The 14,574-nt window shown below is 43.5% G+C and overlaps 1 protein-coding gene across 5 annotated transcripts in view; it reads right to left on the bottom strand.

Moving 5' to 3' along the window:
• PLEKHA7 (pleckstrin homology domain containing A7) overlaps positions 1-11,942 on the bottom strand; it is a 240,477-nt gene extending 228,535 nt beyond the window's left edge. For all 5 annotated transcript variants that reach the window (XM_074230191.1, XM_074230193.1, XM_074230195.1 and 2 more), the window contains exons 1-3: positions 11,854-11,942; positions 11,676-11,752; positions 11,458-11,515 (exon numbers count right to left, since the gene is read on the bottom strand). In XM_074230191.1, coding sequence (XP_074086292.1) covers positions 11,458-11,515; positions 11,676-11,752; positions 11,854-11,942 — 224 coding nt within the window. The remainder of the gene's footprint in view (positions 1-11,457; positions 11,516-11,675; positions 11,753-11,853) is intronic.
• Positions 11,943-14,574: the final 2,632 nt, after the last annotated feature.

Here is a 14,574-nt window from a genome sequence, read left to right as displayed (position 1 = left end):
GTTAATTTACTTCTTGTCCCTCACATAAGAAAGGACAATAAAAAGTCCTTTTGGTTGTCTTCAGCATTTATAATAAGCTTGATGAAGTTCAAGCTGAGATTTAGGAGTTTGGAAAATATTTTTATAGCAACATGCAATTCATTCTCAGGCACCCGCCTTTAACTCCAAAGGGACAGGACAACAAAATTTTGCATTCTGTAAAATTTAATAGAATTGATATACATATATGTCCATGTATGCAGAGACACACAGACACACAGACACACACACACACACACATTTCAAACTGTAGTATCACCAGAAATATACAGTCATGTAAAACTTCACATAACCTACTTGGCATCCCCAGTATTTTCAGCTGTCTGTGCCTGGTCTGGCAACTCCATTTTCTGCAGGATTCTCTATAGGTTCCCCAAAACTGAGGAGGCATTTGTCTTCCTCCTCAGCCTGATGTTGATTGCCTTCCCCTCCTATTTCATAAGATACAAACTAATCAAGCTATGAGTGACCGAGAAGAATGAGGTCTTCCTGATGGGTGCCCAGTGAAGGAAAAGACAAGAATGATCCACTTTGATGGAAGATCTACTCCTGTCCATCGAACTTTTCAAAATACAGTATGATCACATAAATTTTTTCAACCTTAATGGACTTGCTCACTCCATCAGTGCAATAATCAGGGACAATTTTAGGGTATCTGCGACAGAGAATATCATCTATATCCAAAGAAAGAACTGTGGAGTTTAAACAAAGACCAAAGATTATTACCTTCAATTAAAAAAAAAAAGTTGTCTTACATACTATATAATTTTGCTATCTCTAATATTTAATTTTTTCTTCAAGGATATATTTTTTCTCTCAACACATTCAATTTCGATCAATGTGTAGCATGGAAACAATTAAAGATTATTCAGACTGCCTTTTGTGTGTGATGGGGAAGGAGTGGGGGGAAAATTGTAAAATTCAAAACCTTACAAAAAATGATAGGTAGAAACTACTATGGTATACAATTGGAAAACAAATAAAATATTAAAAAATAAATTTTGAAAGATAGTTATATTTTTAAATTGTTATTTAAATGTTTTTGCTATCAGTATTTGAGGCTTATTGCAAGAGTCAGCTTCAGCATTGAACTTTCAAGATGGAATACTATGTTTAACTCATTTAAAAAAAGTTGTATTGATGTCAATAAAAAGAAAACTAATTCTGGAGGCAGAAGGCTTGGGTTCAAAATGAGTCTTTGCTACTTATTATCTTGTGATCCCTGGCAAATGAGATAATATTTTTAAAGGGCTTAGCATAGCACCTGATATGCAGTAGATACGTAATAAATATTATTTCTTCCCTTCTTTAATCTATATTCGTCTCAGTTCCCTCATCCATAAAATCAGAGGGTTAAATGACCTCTGAGGTCCCTTGTGTCTCTAAAGCTATAATTCTATGATATGTCCCTTAAAAATCTAATTTGTTCAAAACTCCATGTATCACATTGATCTCTTTAAAATAGAATGACAACTCCCTCTTTTTGTTATCAGAATTATTTTTACCTGTGTTATCAGAATTTCTTTTGAAAAGCTTCACACTCATCTTGAGATAGTTTTATTTTCTTTGGGGAGGGAGGGGAGGGGAGGCAATTGGGTTTTAAGTGACTTATCCAGGATCATAAAGCTAGTAAGTTTTTGAGGTGGAGGGGGTAACAAGTTTTCATGTAGTAGTTCAAGACAAGACTCCTTAAAATCCAAGGATCTATAAAATGAAACTCTAGTTTAATTCTCTCCTGGCTTGGAAGGTTCAAGTCTGTTATTTGGGACTCAGTCCACCATGGCAGAATCAAACTTTGGATCTCCTTATATTCAGTTTACATTCTCTCCCCCTGGTTCATTTCTTTTTTTTTTCTTTTGGTTTTGTGAGGTAATAAGGGTTAAATGATTTGCCCAAGGTCACACAGTTAAAGTAGCAAGTATCTGAGACTAGATTTGAATTCCTGACTCCAGGGCCTATGCTTTATCCACTGCACCTAGCTGCCCCTTCCCCTGGTTCATTTCTTAAACATACAGTTGGTTGGCACAGAGGATACAGCAGAGTGTTTAGAGTTTAGAAAATCTAAATTCAAATTCAGCTTCAGATATTTGCTAGCTGGGCAAGTCACTTAACACTATCTTCCTCAGTTTCCTCAACTGTAAAATGGTGGAAAAGAATAACACCTACTTCCCAGGTTGTTGCTCAGGATCTCATAGTTCTTTAAAAGAATCCTGGGAAGTAGATATTACTATTTTCCATCATTTTACAGTTGAGGAAACTGAGGAAGTTTGCTTAAAGACATACATCTCTGCCTCAATTTCTTTAACTTTAAAATGTAGATCATAATAGCATTTATCTCCCATGGTTTATGTGAAAATCAAATGAGACAATATTTGATCCTCATATTCCATTTAAAACCATTTTCTCTCTGGATCTGTTAAGCTAGGTCTTCTGCTGTGATGTAGTAAAACATCATCATTCAGTTCTTTGGTCCAGTCTTTATCTTTGTATTTCCAGTACCTGGTACAGAGGAGCTATAATAAATGCTTACTGGTTGGTTGATTCAGTTCATAAACAGATCTGAACCATTTAGGGACATTTGAGAAAAGAGGAGTGGAAGATCCACATTTTTGCCATTTAAAAAACTCAGAAAGCTGAGACAACTCAGAAAGAAGCAAACAAATTAACCTCATTACTCAAACCAAGGATTTAATTCACTTAGAAAATTTCCATCCCTCCTGTTTATTCTCACCTATCTCCATCCCTTCAAAAGAGTTTTCCCATGGACCTTCATCTCCCTCATAGAATACAACTCAAAAATCATTCATCCTGATGAGGGGGGAAAGATTATAATGGGGAAGCACTGGTGCTATTGGATGGAATGGCTTTTTTATTATTATTTGTGCATTTGCATCATTCATTATCACCCCAGCACTACCACCAAGCTGCCTATTCTCTAGATGGAGTGAATGAGTAAGAGGGAGGGTTGGGAGGCTTGCCAAGCTCTCCTGGAAGACAGGATGTTTTAATTACAAACTGCCAAAACATGATAGAGTACAATTCCCACTCTGGCAGGGAATACCCCTCTCTCCCTGCCCTCCCCCCACATGGAAAAGCAGCAAATAGTTGCTATGACGGTGGAAACACTCATCTGGCCAAACCCAAGAGGACCATGAAAGCAGTAAGAGGCTTAAGAGGCACCTTTCTTTCCCTCTAAGCTTCAATCAGCTGACCAGTGGCCCAGGCAGTGCCTGAAGGGGCAAAGCTGGAGCTGGCAGTCGGGACCTCTTTCCTGATGCTGCATCGGACAACCATGGCAGGGAACCAAGGCAAAGGGAGTGGGGACTTCTGGGGAAGAATCCCAAAAGAGGTCTTCCCCAAAAGCCGGCACCTGAAACTGAAGGAAAAACTGAGGGACGGTTCAATATCCCTCAATGCTAGGGGATTCAGAAGATGGTGAAGGGAAGAAAGCATCATTTCCACTTGTTTCACTTCACCTACTGGTTAGTAAAATTATATTAACTTGTATTTTCTCTTCCATCTTGGTAGGGGATTCTTTACCTCCTTTGGGACCATCTGTTGGAGCCTATGGACTCCTTTTTCAGAATATTTATAAATGCATGCTATAAAGACAAAGGAAATGACTTCTATTGAAATTCAGTTATAAAGAAATTAAAACCCCAAAACACCAGGTTCACAGACCCTAAATGAAGAACTGGTTTATGGAAAACAGAACTAAGATCAGGATAAGATGCAGATTAAGGAGACAGTTATCTGGGAAGCATGCTAAATGTTCAGGAAACAAAGTCTAGGCTGCCCATGATCCAGACCAAGTCCCCATCTGATGAACCCTTCTTGGCCCTGATGAGCACTCCACAAGATTAGGCCACATTATTTTTGGCTTTCTTGGGAAAGCCCCCTTGTTTGTGTGTATATAATACAAATGTCCTATCCACACCTTGTTTTAAAAATAATATTACTAAAAGCTCTTTTCTGGGCACATTCCTGATCCAAATAATGACTTCTAATTCACATGCTACAGCACAAATGTTTCCAAGTGATTTACTAGAGAGAAGAAGAAAAAAACCGACTCTCCATAGAGCAAATGTGTCCTCTGTCACTTATAGCCATCCCTCCACTGCCTAAGAGCATCACGAAGGTGACCTGGAACTCTCAGAAGCTCTATAGTAATGAACACAAGCAAGTTAGAAAGGTTCAGAGGACAGACCCAATGATGACTGGTTAGCTGCTGTCAGAAGACCTATCCCCCTAAATGTGGAGAGGTCCAGCACCCAGTAAGTTGGCTTGCAGAGATCGAACTCTTTGGGCCACACTAAATAGTCTCCTAAGATGTGGAGAGACTATATATACACAAATAAGGGGGGCTATCACAAGAAAGGTGAAAGTAATACCACCCTACCTTGGGATATCCATTCAGAATAGACAAGGGTTGATCAGGTAAGGACTAGGTCTGAGCCACTTGTTCCCTAGACATTTAGCATGCTTCCCAGATAATTGCATTAGTCTCACTGAGTCACACCTTAGCGACATCATCCATCCCAACTCTCACTTAAGCAAGAATTTCCTCTAAACTTACCCAGCACACTTGTCCTCCAAGTTCTACTTGAAGATTTCCAGTGTGAGGGAACTTATTCCCCCCAGGGACAGCCTCTTCCACTTTTGGGCAGATCTACTGGGTAGGAAACTCTTCTTGCCCTCAAACTTAAATGAATTTCATTGCACCTTGTGGCCATTACTACTATCTGTCCTCTGAAGCCAAGAACAGCTTCACTCCTTCATGCAGGAGACAACTTGAAGACAGTCAGCTATCATGTCCTTCTCCAAGCCTTCTCCTTTCTAGTCTCAGCATCCTTATTTTCTCTATCCAATGCACTTGTGAATGAATCCAAGCCCTTTTAACATCCTGTCCACTCTCCTCTGAACACTCCTTAACCCTAAACATGCCAGCCAGAACTGAACTCAATATTCCAGGTGCCATCTGACCAGAAAATAGTCCATAGGCACTGCCACCTGCCTAATCCTGGACCATGACTCTCTTAATACAGCTGAAGATTGGCCAGCATCTACAACATTACAAATCTCTCAAGGAAGCTGACTGGCAAAAAAATACCAAGTGAACAAAGGATACTGCTATCAAGGGAACTAAAAATTAACTTCAGACATAGCTTCTTACTCAAGAAATGCTCGACTGAAAAATTTCCAATAAGGTACTAAAAACTGACAAGGTAAGAAGCTTTCATTTCTAGAAACACATTATGGTTATAATTCACTTTTATAGACCTGTGATGGAAAACCCCATCCTCATCCAGAGAAGGATCTGTGGAATTTAAATGCAGATCCAAACTTACTATCTTCAATTTTTAAAAGTTGTCTTGTGTATTATGTTTTTTCTCCATTTTGATTTGATTCTTCTCTCAAAACATAACTATGTTAGTTATGTTAGGATCTATGTTTAGCATGATTGTACATGCATAGCCTATGCTGTATTGCTTTCTGTCAAGGGGAGGGGGGAAGGAAGGGGGGAGGGAGAAAAATGTAAAATTCAAATCCTTGCCAAAAAATGATTGTTGAAAACTACCCTTCCATATAGTTGGAAAAATAAATAAATAAAATATTTTAAAAAACAATAATAATTCACTTTTATATTTCAGATCTCATCAGACCCTCCCAATACCCCATTTTGCAGATGAAGAAATAGATACCTGGAAATTGGGCAGTGATTTGCCCATGATCATACTACAGATCCATGACAGGACTAGAAACTTGATCTCAAGTCTTCTAATGCTAAATCCAAAAGCTCTTACCACTACCTGATGCTACCTCTCAGGAAGTTACTCAGTGTTCCAGAAGAATAATGGGGTCATCTAATCTAAGCACCAGAAAACAGTTTATTACAGTGCCTTAATTTAGAAAAACCTCTAATGTACTTCCATAGGTAACAAGTTAAAAACAGATCTTGTTCCCATATGAGGAACTCCCCATCTCCTTGTGAGGTGCCAATTCACAGCCCTCTCCCCAACATCTGTCTGCCCTGAAATACCACCCCACCTTCAGCAACTACCTTTTCTTAAAAACATTTTCCAAGTGTTTTTCTGGGCTGGTCATTAAGAGCTCACTGCACATATCCAAGCTTCTTAATCCTCCCTGTCCACTTTCTACCTGGCAACGTGATTGTGTTATTCACAGAGCTCTGCAACCTAACATTTAAATCTATAAACCAGTTTCCTCCTTCCCCAGCTGCTAAAAAAAACAGGAAGTGAAATTTAAAATGCCAAACTGCCCGGGCACTGGGAACCTTGAACCTAACCTTGAGTCATAAAAAAAAAGGCTTTCGAATTACTTGGTTAGGTTGACAGCACAGTGTGGGGGGTAAGGGGGTTTTGCTAGATTTACCACTGAAAGACTTAAGTTCAAATCCTGATCTTGCCACTCATTGCCTTGGGCAATTAATTTAATCTCTTTTGGTTAAATTTAACTGGGGGGGAGGGGAAAGAAAAGGGGCAAGAGTTTGGGACTCAAAATTTTTTAAAGTAAATGTTAAAAATAAATAGATTTTTTAAAAAAAATTAACCCTGTTTTCTAAGCTGTAAAATGAGGTGGTTTAACTAGATGATCTTTAAAGTTCTGTTAAGCTCTGGATCAATGAGCAGAGGAACCTGGTCTGACAATGTTTCCAAGAAATGATTTCAGATCAGAAACATCATCTTAGTGACCATCTTTCTCAGTCAATGATAAGCAAGGTACTTAAATTTCCAGACTTCCATGTTTGAAAATTCAACCTTAATCAATGTTCTTAGGGGAAAAGTGTATTATTAGACACACTTTGGAAAATTACTTTTCCAAATTTGTAGTTTAAGGACATCTTTCCAAATAAGGGGTTAGTGGGACTTTGGGAAAGGAGCACACAGGCCCATATACCTCAAGGGTTCTCAAAGGGTGAGTGATGATGACTTAAGACTTAAACATTTTTTTTTACAAAATATTCTATTCCCACCTCTGTAGGCCACTATTTCTACTTCTCTTTTCTCCTTCTAATCTCAGGTGAGGAAGGAGGATCGCTATCCTTAGCCTTACTGTACAACAGTTGGAATATTTTTCCTCTTGGAAAAGTAGCAGCATCTAGCACCTAATGGGTTGTATCCCTCCATTCTCCCTTTTTTTTGAAAAACCAAGCATTGGGAACTTTTCATTGCTTAGTGACAAACACATGAGACATTGACTGGTTGTCCTACCTCCTGCCCTGGATGGCCCCAGATCTAGAAACTGCTGCCATTCAAACAACACCAAGGGCTGTGTTTTCAGGATAGGGAAGCTACCCAACCTGCCTAACCACTAAGCAGTTAGTTACAAGTTTTGCTTTCTTGGGATCTCTCACTAATCACTCAGAGCAACCCTCTGGGCTCCTCCAAAACCTTCAAAGTGCCTGTAGAAATAACAGATCTCAATTACTTTGAATAAGGAATACCCTAAAGTAGTGGCATCTATCACTATAACCCTTAGAAGGGAATTGGCCAATCATTCTCCAACCCATACAAGTCACAGGCCAAATTCAGCAAGAGCATCCCAAGATTGGAGGAGAAGGAAATGAAGCTGTTCAGGAGAATGTAAGCTACTCCAGGGCAGGAAGCATATAATTTTTGTCTCTGAATCCCCAGAACCTTGCACTACACAAGGAGCTATCTAAGTAGAACATAGGCAGGAGGATAGCATAGTGGCACTAGGAGTCAGGAAGACTCCAGTTCAAAGCCTGCACTTACTAAAGCTAGGACCTTGGGCAAGTCACTTAATTTCCAACTTAGTTTCCTCATTTGTAAAATGGAGGAATAATTATAACTCCATGTTACTGTAATGATGATTCCAGCAAAATGACAATTACACACAAAACATGTATTTTGCAAACCTTAAAAGAACTGTGTAAAAGCTAGCTATTATTGTTGGCCAGTTAAATTGAAATGGAGAGAGAATGAAAAGAATTTTCAAATCAGAGAGGACCTACAGATCAAATCTTCTATTTTACAGATGAGGAAAATGAGGTTGAATGAAGGAACAAGATTTACCCAAGGTCACAGTGAGCCAGTGGGTGAACTTGGACTGAAATCTGAATCTCCTGACTCGGGAGTCTGATGTCCTTTTCTCTGCTATTTCCCAGTAAGAATCTGCTACTAGAAAATCAAACTACCTTATGTTAGCAAAAAAAAGCATACAAATATCCTGGCCACATCTGAGGTAGAGCAGGTACCTGCTGTGATATTATCATGGGCCATGGCCCTCAATTCCAAAAAAGACTCCGTGTTGACAGTTGAAGGACCTGCTCTAATCTACAGGAGAAAATTGTATCATGTAGAACACTCATGGGGGCTAGATGATGGGGTGAGTATATGAATTTAATTCTCCACTTTCAGCTTTACAACAGAGAAGAATTTTAGAGATACCACATCAGGTATTACACTGCCCAGCTAGTGGTAGTAGCTGTAGTTCTTGAATCTCAAAGACCATGACATTATGACTTTGCACATCAGATTGATTAAAATGAGGGGTTTTGTGCAAAGATACCATTCTCACTATCTCCTGTGAGTCAGTCATCAATAGGAGGCCTAACCTTTTAAAATCAGGTCTTTCCTATATGACCAAGGCTCTTCAGCATACAATATTATCAGTATTATTGACAGTAGGGTCAAGCTAACCTATCTCTCAGTAGCCTGAAAGTCATATCAGATTTAGTCTCTTCCAAATTCCCTAGCCCCATTAGGGATCTCCTTCCAATCCAGCTTGGTCCTCTCTAGTGTACAGTCAGAGGTCTGGGAAGAAGGGAAGGAGCCAGCTCCTTCCCTGGTCATAATCCTAGTGTCTGCAGCATCACTCCAGGACAGCCCAGCTCCAGTGAATTTAATATTCACTGGGGGCTTGCCAAGACACATGTCCGGCCCTAAGGCAATAACAGGGAAATCTGGAGTCAGTTCAAAGAGAAGGAGAGCAGCTCACTCTGTCTCCACACCCCATGGTCAGCATGTCCACAGGTTGCCTCTGAAGTCCCATAAGGCTTGACTGTCCTATACTAAGGCCTATCTCAGTGGGCCTTAGTCCTTTCCCTTACCAAGGTTTACTGGCTTACTCTTTAAATATCAAGTGATCAGAGACACTTTTTGCTTCCATGGTGTTCATTAATTATATTGACGAGGGCAAAGCAGAAAAAAACTAGGCTAGAAAACACAAGACTTCTAATTCAGTCTCAACACTATAAAGACCTGCTGTGCGCACACAAGAAAAATTATTTCACTCCTCTAGGCCTCAGGCAATGTGGTATAATGGAGAGAGAAGAGCCTTGGAGTCAGGAAGAGTTGGGTGCAAGTCTCACTCCTGACCACTACTGCTGGACTCTAGATAAGTCACTTAACATTTTTCTCCATTTCTAAGTTTCTGAAAATATTGAGACCTATAAAATAGATGTCACAGAGTTGATGTGAGGTTCAAATGACATAAAACACATATTAAGTAATATTGTTACCAAGGAAGATCTGCTAAAGGAATCTGGATAAAGCTTACCAATGCCCATCAAGCCCTAGGGCATCTGCAATCAGTATGGTGACAAATCCAAACTGAACTGCAGATAGTTCCAAAATCAGACAGAAACCCACATTATGCTGGTCCATTACTACAACTAGATTCCAGAAACTATTTCCACATCTTACTCTATGCCCTGAAAACCAATTCCCCTTTCCAAGGAGAAAAGTCATAGTTCTTCTTCCTTCCCCCCCAATCACATAATAATAACTCACATTTCCACACATCACTTTAAGGATTATAAAGCCCATTTCATACCCAGTCTCATTAGATTCCCAAAACAATTCCATGAGATTAATGCAACTATTATTATTATTTCCATTTTATAGATGAGGAAACTGAGACAAACTGTTTAAAGGACTTTCCCAGGATCATATAGTCAGAAGACCATCCTCTACCCCAAGGCACCTACACAAGCACAGATATTATCTGCTTTTTACCTAAGGAATCCAAAAGATTAATTTGGTAGAGTTAGGTGACTTAACCACAATCATTCAGCAGGATCTTCAGATTTCACTCAATTGTGAGATAAGTAGAACCAGAAAAACACTGTATACCCTAACAGCAACATGGGGTGATGATCAACCTTGAGGGACTCCCTCATTCCATCAGTGCAACAACCAGGGACAATTTTGTACTGTCTGCAATGGAGAATACCATCTGTATCCAGAGAAAGAATTGTGGAGTTTGAACAAAGACCAAGGACTATTCCCTTTAATTTTGAAAAAAAAAAGCTGATACCTTATTGTCTGATCTTGCTATCTCTTATACTTTATGTTTCCTCCTTAAGGATGTGATTTCTCTCTCATCACACTCAATTTGCATCAATGTATACCATGGAAGCAATGTAAAGACTGACAAATTGCCTTCTGTGGGGGGCGGGGAGGGAAGTAAGATCAGGGGAAAAATTGTAAAACTCAAAATAAATAAAATCTTTAGTTACAGATTTCACTCAGTCATGGATAAGAAAATCCAAAAAATGGGTAAGTAAATAAGAGCTTAATAAAGAATTCCTGGGGGGAAGGGGGTTTATGTTTACTCTTATAACACATTCAGTTGACATCAATGTATGGCAGGGAAACAATGTAGAGACTGTCAGACAGCCTTGGGGGGGGGGGGGGATTGAAGAATTTAGAGCCTTGCAAAAGTGCTGGATGCATATTACTATGGCATAGAATTGGAAAACAAATCAAATGTTCAAATTGAAAAGCAAGAACTCCCCAGAGTTGCCATGGAAAAGTTAGCCACAGACTAGAGGAGGGGGAGAAGAAGACAGTATCAAAGCTTCGGAAGGGGAAATTAGTTCGTTCACCAGCCAGCTGGAAGCTGGAGCTGGGGCAGAGGGTGGAGGAGAGGGGCAGGAAAGAGGGGGTGCATTCAAAGGAGCGACCAGGAAGTTTACTCTAATGACTTTACGCTCGGATAATCGGGATGTGATAACTGAGCTAGAGACTAGGAAAAAAGCAAAGGGAGGACCCCCTCTTGGCCACCAGCACCCCTCCCAGCACCCACAGACAGGAGAGCGGGAATGCTCAGCCGCAGTGGGGGGCCGGGGGTCAGCACCCCGGACACTTCCCCACCCGACCCGCAGGGATGCTTCAGAGGACTCAAACTTGGGCGGAAGGGGGGGAGGTCCCGAGAGGATGAATGCCTTCTCCAGAGCGCCCCGCGCCCCCCGCCCCCGCCCCCCTAGGCTGGCTCCGAGCACCTGGGCAGTGCGCGCCAAGAGCCCCGGAGCCGGGGGCGGGCCCGGGCCGGCGCGGCCCACCTGAGGCTCCCTCGGGCCCAGGGCGCCCAGGTGCGGGCTTCACCCCGGCCCGGCCCCCCTCCCGGCCGCCCCGCGTCCCCGGGACTCACTCGATGAAGTAGCTGGCGCCTTCCTCGGAGAAGCCCTCCTCCCAGCCGCGGGGCAGGTCTGCGGCGGCCCGAACAGGTGGAAGGGACCGGCAAAGAGACCCAGAAAAGTCGGCTCAAACTTCTGCCCCCGGCCCGGCCCGGCCCCCGCCCGGCCCCCGCCCGGCCCAGCCCGGCCCGGCCCGGCCCAGCCCGGCCCAGCCCGGCCCCCCCGCGCCCACCTGAGCGGATCATGTGGCCCGAGTTGACGGGCTCCCCGGTGCGCGGGTGCAGCCAGGTGGTGCGGCGGCCTCGGTCACTGCGGGGGGCGGGGAGAGACGTGCACCTGTTAGTGCGGGAGGGAAACGGGGTGCGGAGCCGCCCGCCCCGCCCGCGCCCCCCGCCCCGCCCGCCCCTCACTCGATGAAGAAGACGCGGCCGTCCCTGCAGACCCCGTAGGACCAGTGCTCAGGTAAACTGTCCCGCTCGACCCCCGCCGCCGCCGCCATGTTGGCCGGGAGTGCGCCGGGAGGAGGAGGAGGAGGAGGAGGAGGAGGAGGAGGAGGAGGCGGGGCGCGGCCCGGCCGGGGCTCCCCCCGGGGACCGTCCCCCCAGAGCCCTCGGACTCGCCCCGCCGGCTGCAGCGGCCTCCGGGGGGGCTGGAGACCCTCAGCACCCCGGCTCCGGCGGGGGGGGGCCCTGCTCCCCAATTCGGCAACTTTCCCCCTCGGGGTCTCCCCCCGCCCACTTCCCAAGCGCTGGAACTGGAGAAGTCCCGAGGCGGCGGAGGGTCCCCCGCGCCGGGCGCCGGAGGGCGGGAGCGGCCTTTGTCCTTGGTCCTGCCTCCCGGCCGGCCGCGGCCGCCCCGGCTGGCCCCTGCCCTCCTCCCCTCGGCTTCCATCCGACCACTGAGCCGCGGCCGAGGGCCTGGGGGCGGCCCTCGACCCCCACGAGCCCCCTCGGGCCGCCGGGTCCCGGGGGGAGGCAGGGGGAGCTTGCTCCGTCCCGCACCTGAGCCGTGACCGAGCCACGCCACCCGCGGCCAGCAGGACTCGAATCCAACGCCTGAGTGTGCAGGACAGGAATTGCCTTCTGCCTTCCAAAACAAGTGAATGCCTTCGGTCCGGGGGGGTGTATGCAGCCGCCCTGGACTGGCCTGCCGGGAGGGAGTGTAGCAAGGGAGGCCCGAGATAATGGGGGTCATTAAAGGCAGGCAGCTGTGTGTTGTGGAAAGAGAAGCAGACTGGCATTCGCAGGAGATGGGTTGGAAAGCACATGTCCTTACACACTGAGGCCAAAGAGCCTCAGTCCTCCTCGGAAAGCAGGACTTCTGCGAAGACCAAATGAGACGATGTATGTAAAGCAGTAATAGTCATATCTATGTGTAAAATATCTCCTCTCCAGACAACGAGATCATTCTGGATCTCCTCCTGCCGTGGACAAGATCTGCCCGGGAATCCAGATCCCAGATAGATTCTCAATGGATGATAAGGTCCTCAGGTAGCTGGAGATTGTGCTACATTATACCAAGACCCATAAAAGCCTTTTGGAAGAAATCCTTGATCCCTCAAAGGAGTTTGGCTTCTCTATCCACACACGAAAGACCAAATGGATGAAAGACATCTATCGCCCAGCTCTCCACGTGTACTTGAATGGCAGTTTTATAGAACTTGTCCAACAACAGTATGTCCATCTGGGATAAAGCAAACAATGAACCCATTACAGAGTTGCCAAGAAGGAGCAGAACAGGCTGGATTGCTTTAGGGAAATTTCAGAGCATTTTTAAATTGCCATGGGTTTTCTTTGAAAGCAAAGACCCGGTTTTTCAATACTAACACTGCTAATATGTCAGTTGACATGGCTCATTGCCTCTGAAGGAGACAAGAGATGATATGTCCCCTGTGAGTTAAACCACCTTCTTTCAGATGCTGATGGATGTAGTCTAGGACTCTGAATCTAGGGATCCATGGAATGAGGACACCCCTCAAGACCACAGGCTCTTCTTTCCAGCACATTCCCTGTGACAACCATCTGGTGATTTTGGCCTTTTTGTGATTGAACCAGATAACTTCTTCTGCAGGTGCTTCAGCTTCTGCCTCCTATTGCCTCCCCCCCCAAAAAAAAACTACTAACAATGAGGGAAGAAATCCTAGGTACTAAAGTTCTTAGTGCTATCAAAAGACATGACATCATGAATAGAATATTCACAGTTAGAAGAACTGCTTCTCTCTTTAACATGAGTCTCCATCATCATCTTCCTCCTCATTATAAATGAGCTTTAAAAAAAGTGATTATGTCCCTGTTGGAAGTGCTTGGGACACAAAAAAGCGCAGAAACCTGGTGTTTACCTTCAAGGGACTCCTGTTCTAATGTCACATGCTTTGGATTAGGGATATAAACTATAAATACAGAGGAGATGGGAGGTCATGTGGAGGGGAGGCCTATGTTATCCAGATCATGGGTAACATGGATGGATGCTCTACAGCCCCTCCTGGCCCCACAGTGATAGGGTTGCTTAGCTTTCTACCAACATTAGATTTTTCTTTCCTTTTTACTGTGGTTAGTAGTAAATCTCTCCTAACTATAGGAAAGATTCTATCTCTAATTTTTATTTCTTTATCATTGAGACTTTTTAAATTTATTTTTCCAATTATAAGAGATAATTTCCAATATTTAATTTTATAAAGTGTTTTCCATCCTATCCTTCCTTATCCCCACCCAAGGATAGCAAGTAATCTGATAAAGATTGTGTTAAACATATTTTCCCATTGGTCATGCTGTCAAAGAAGAATTAGAATAAAAAAGGAAAAACCAGGAGAAGGAAAAAGCCAAAAAACAAAATTAAGAAGGTGAAAATAGCATACTATGATCTGCATTCAGATTCCATACTTCTTCCTCTGAATATGAATGGCATTTTGCCATCACAAATCTTTTAGAATTATCTTGGATTGTATTGCTGAGAAGAGCTAAATCCATCTTAGTTGAGCATCACACAATATAGTTGTTACTGTAGACAGTGTTCTAGTTCTGCTCAATTCACTCAACATCAGTTCATGTAAGTCTTTCTAGATTTTTCTGAAGTCTGCCTGCCCGTTATTTCTTATAGAGCATTAACATTCCATTGTATTCAAATACCTATCC

This window comes from Macrotis lagotis, chromosome 3 (genome assembly GCF_037893015.1).
Source record: "Macrotis lagotis isolate mMagLag1 chromosome 3, bilby.v1.9.chrom.fasta, whole genome shotgun sequence".
In the NCBI taxonomy this organism is placed as follows: domain Eukaryota; kingdom Metazoa; phylum Chordata; class Mammalia; order Peramelemorphia; family Peramelidae; genus Macrotis; species Macrotis lagotis.
The sequence above is the reverse complement of the archived record's forward strand: the minus strand, read 5'-3'. Positions and strand labels throughout refer to the sequence as shown.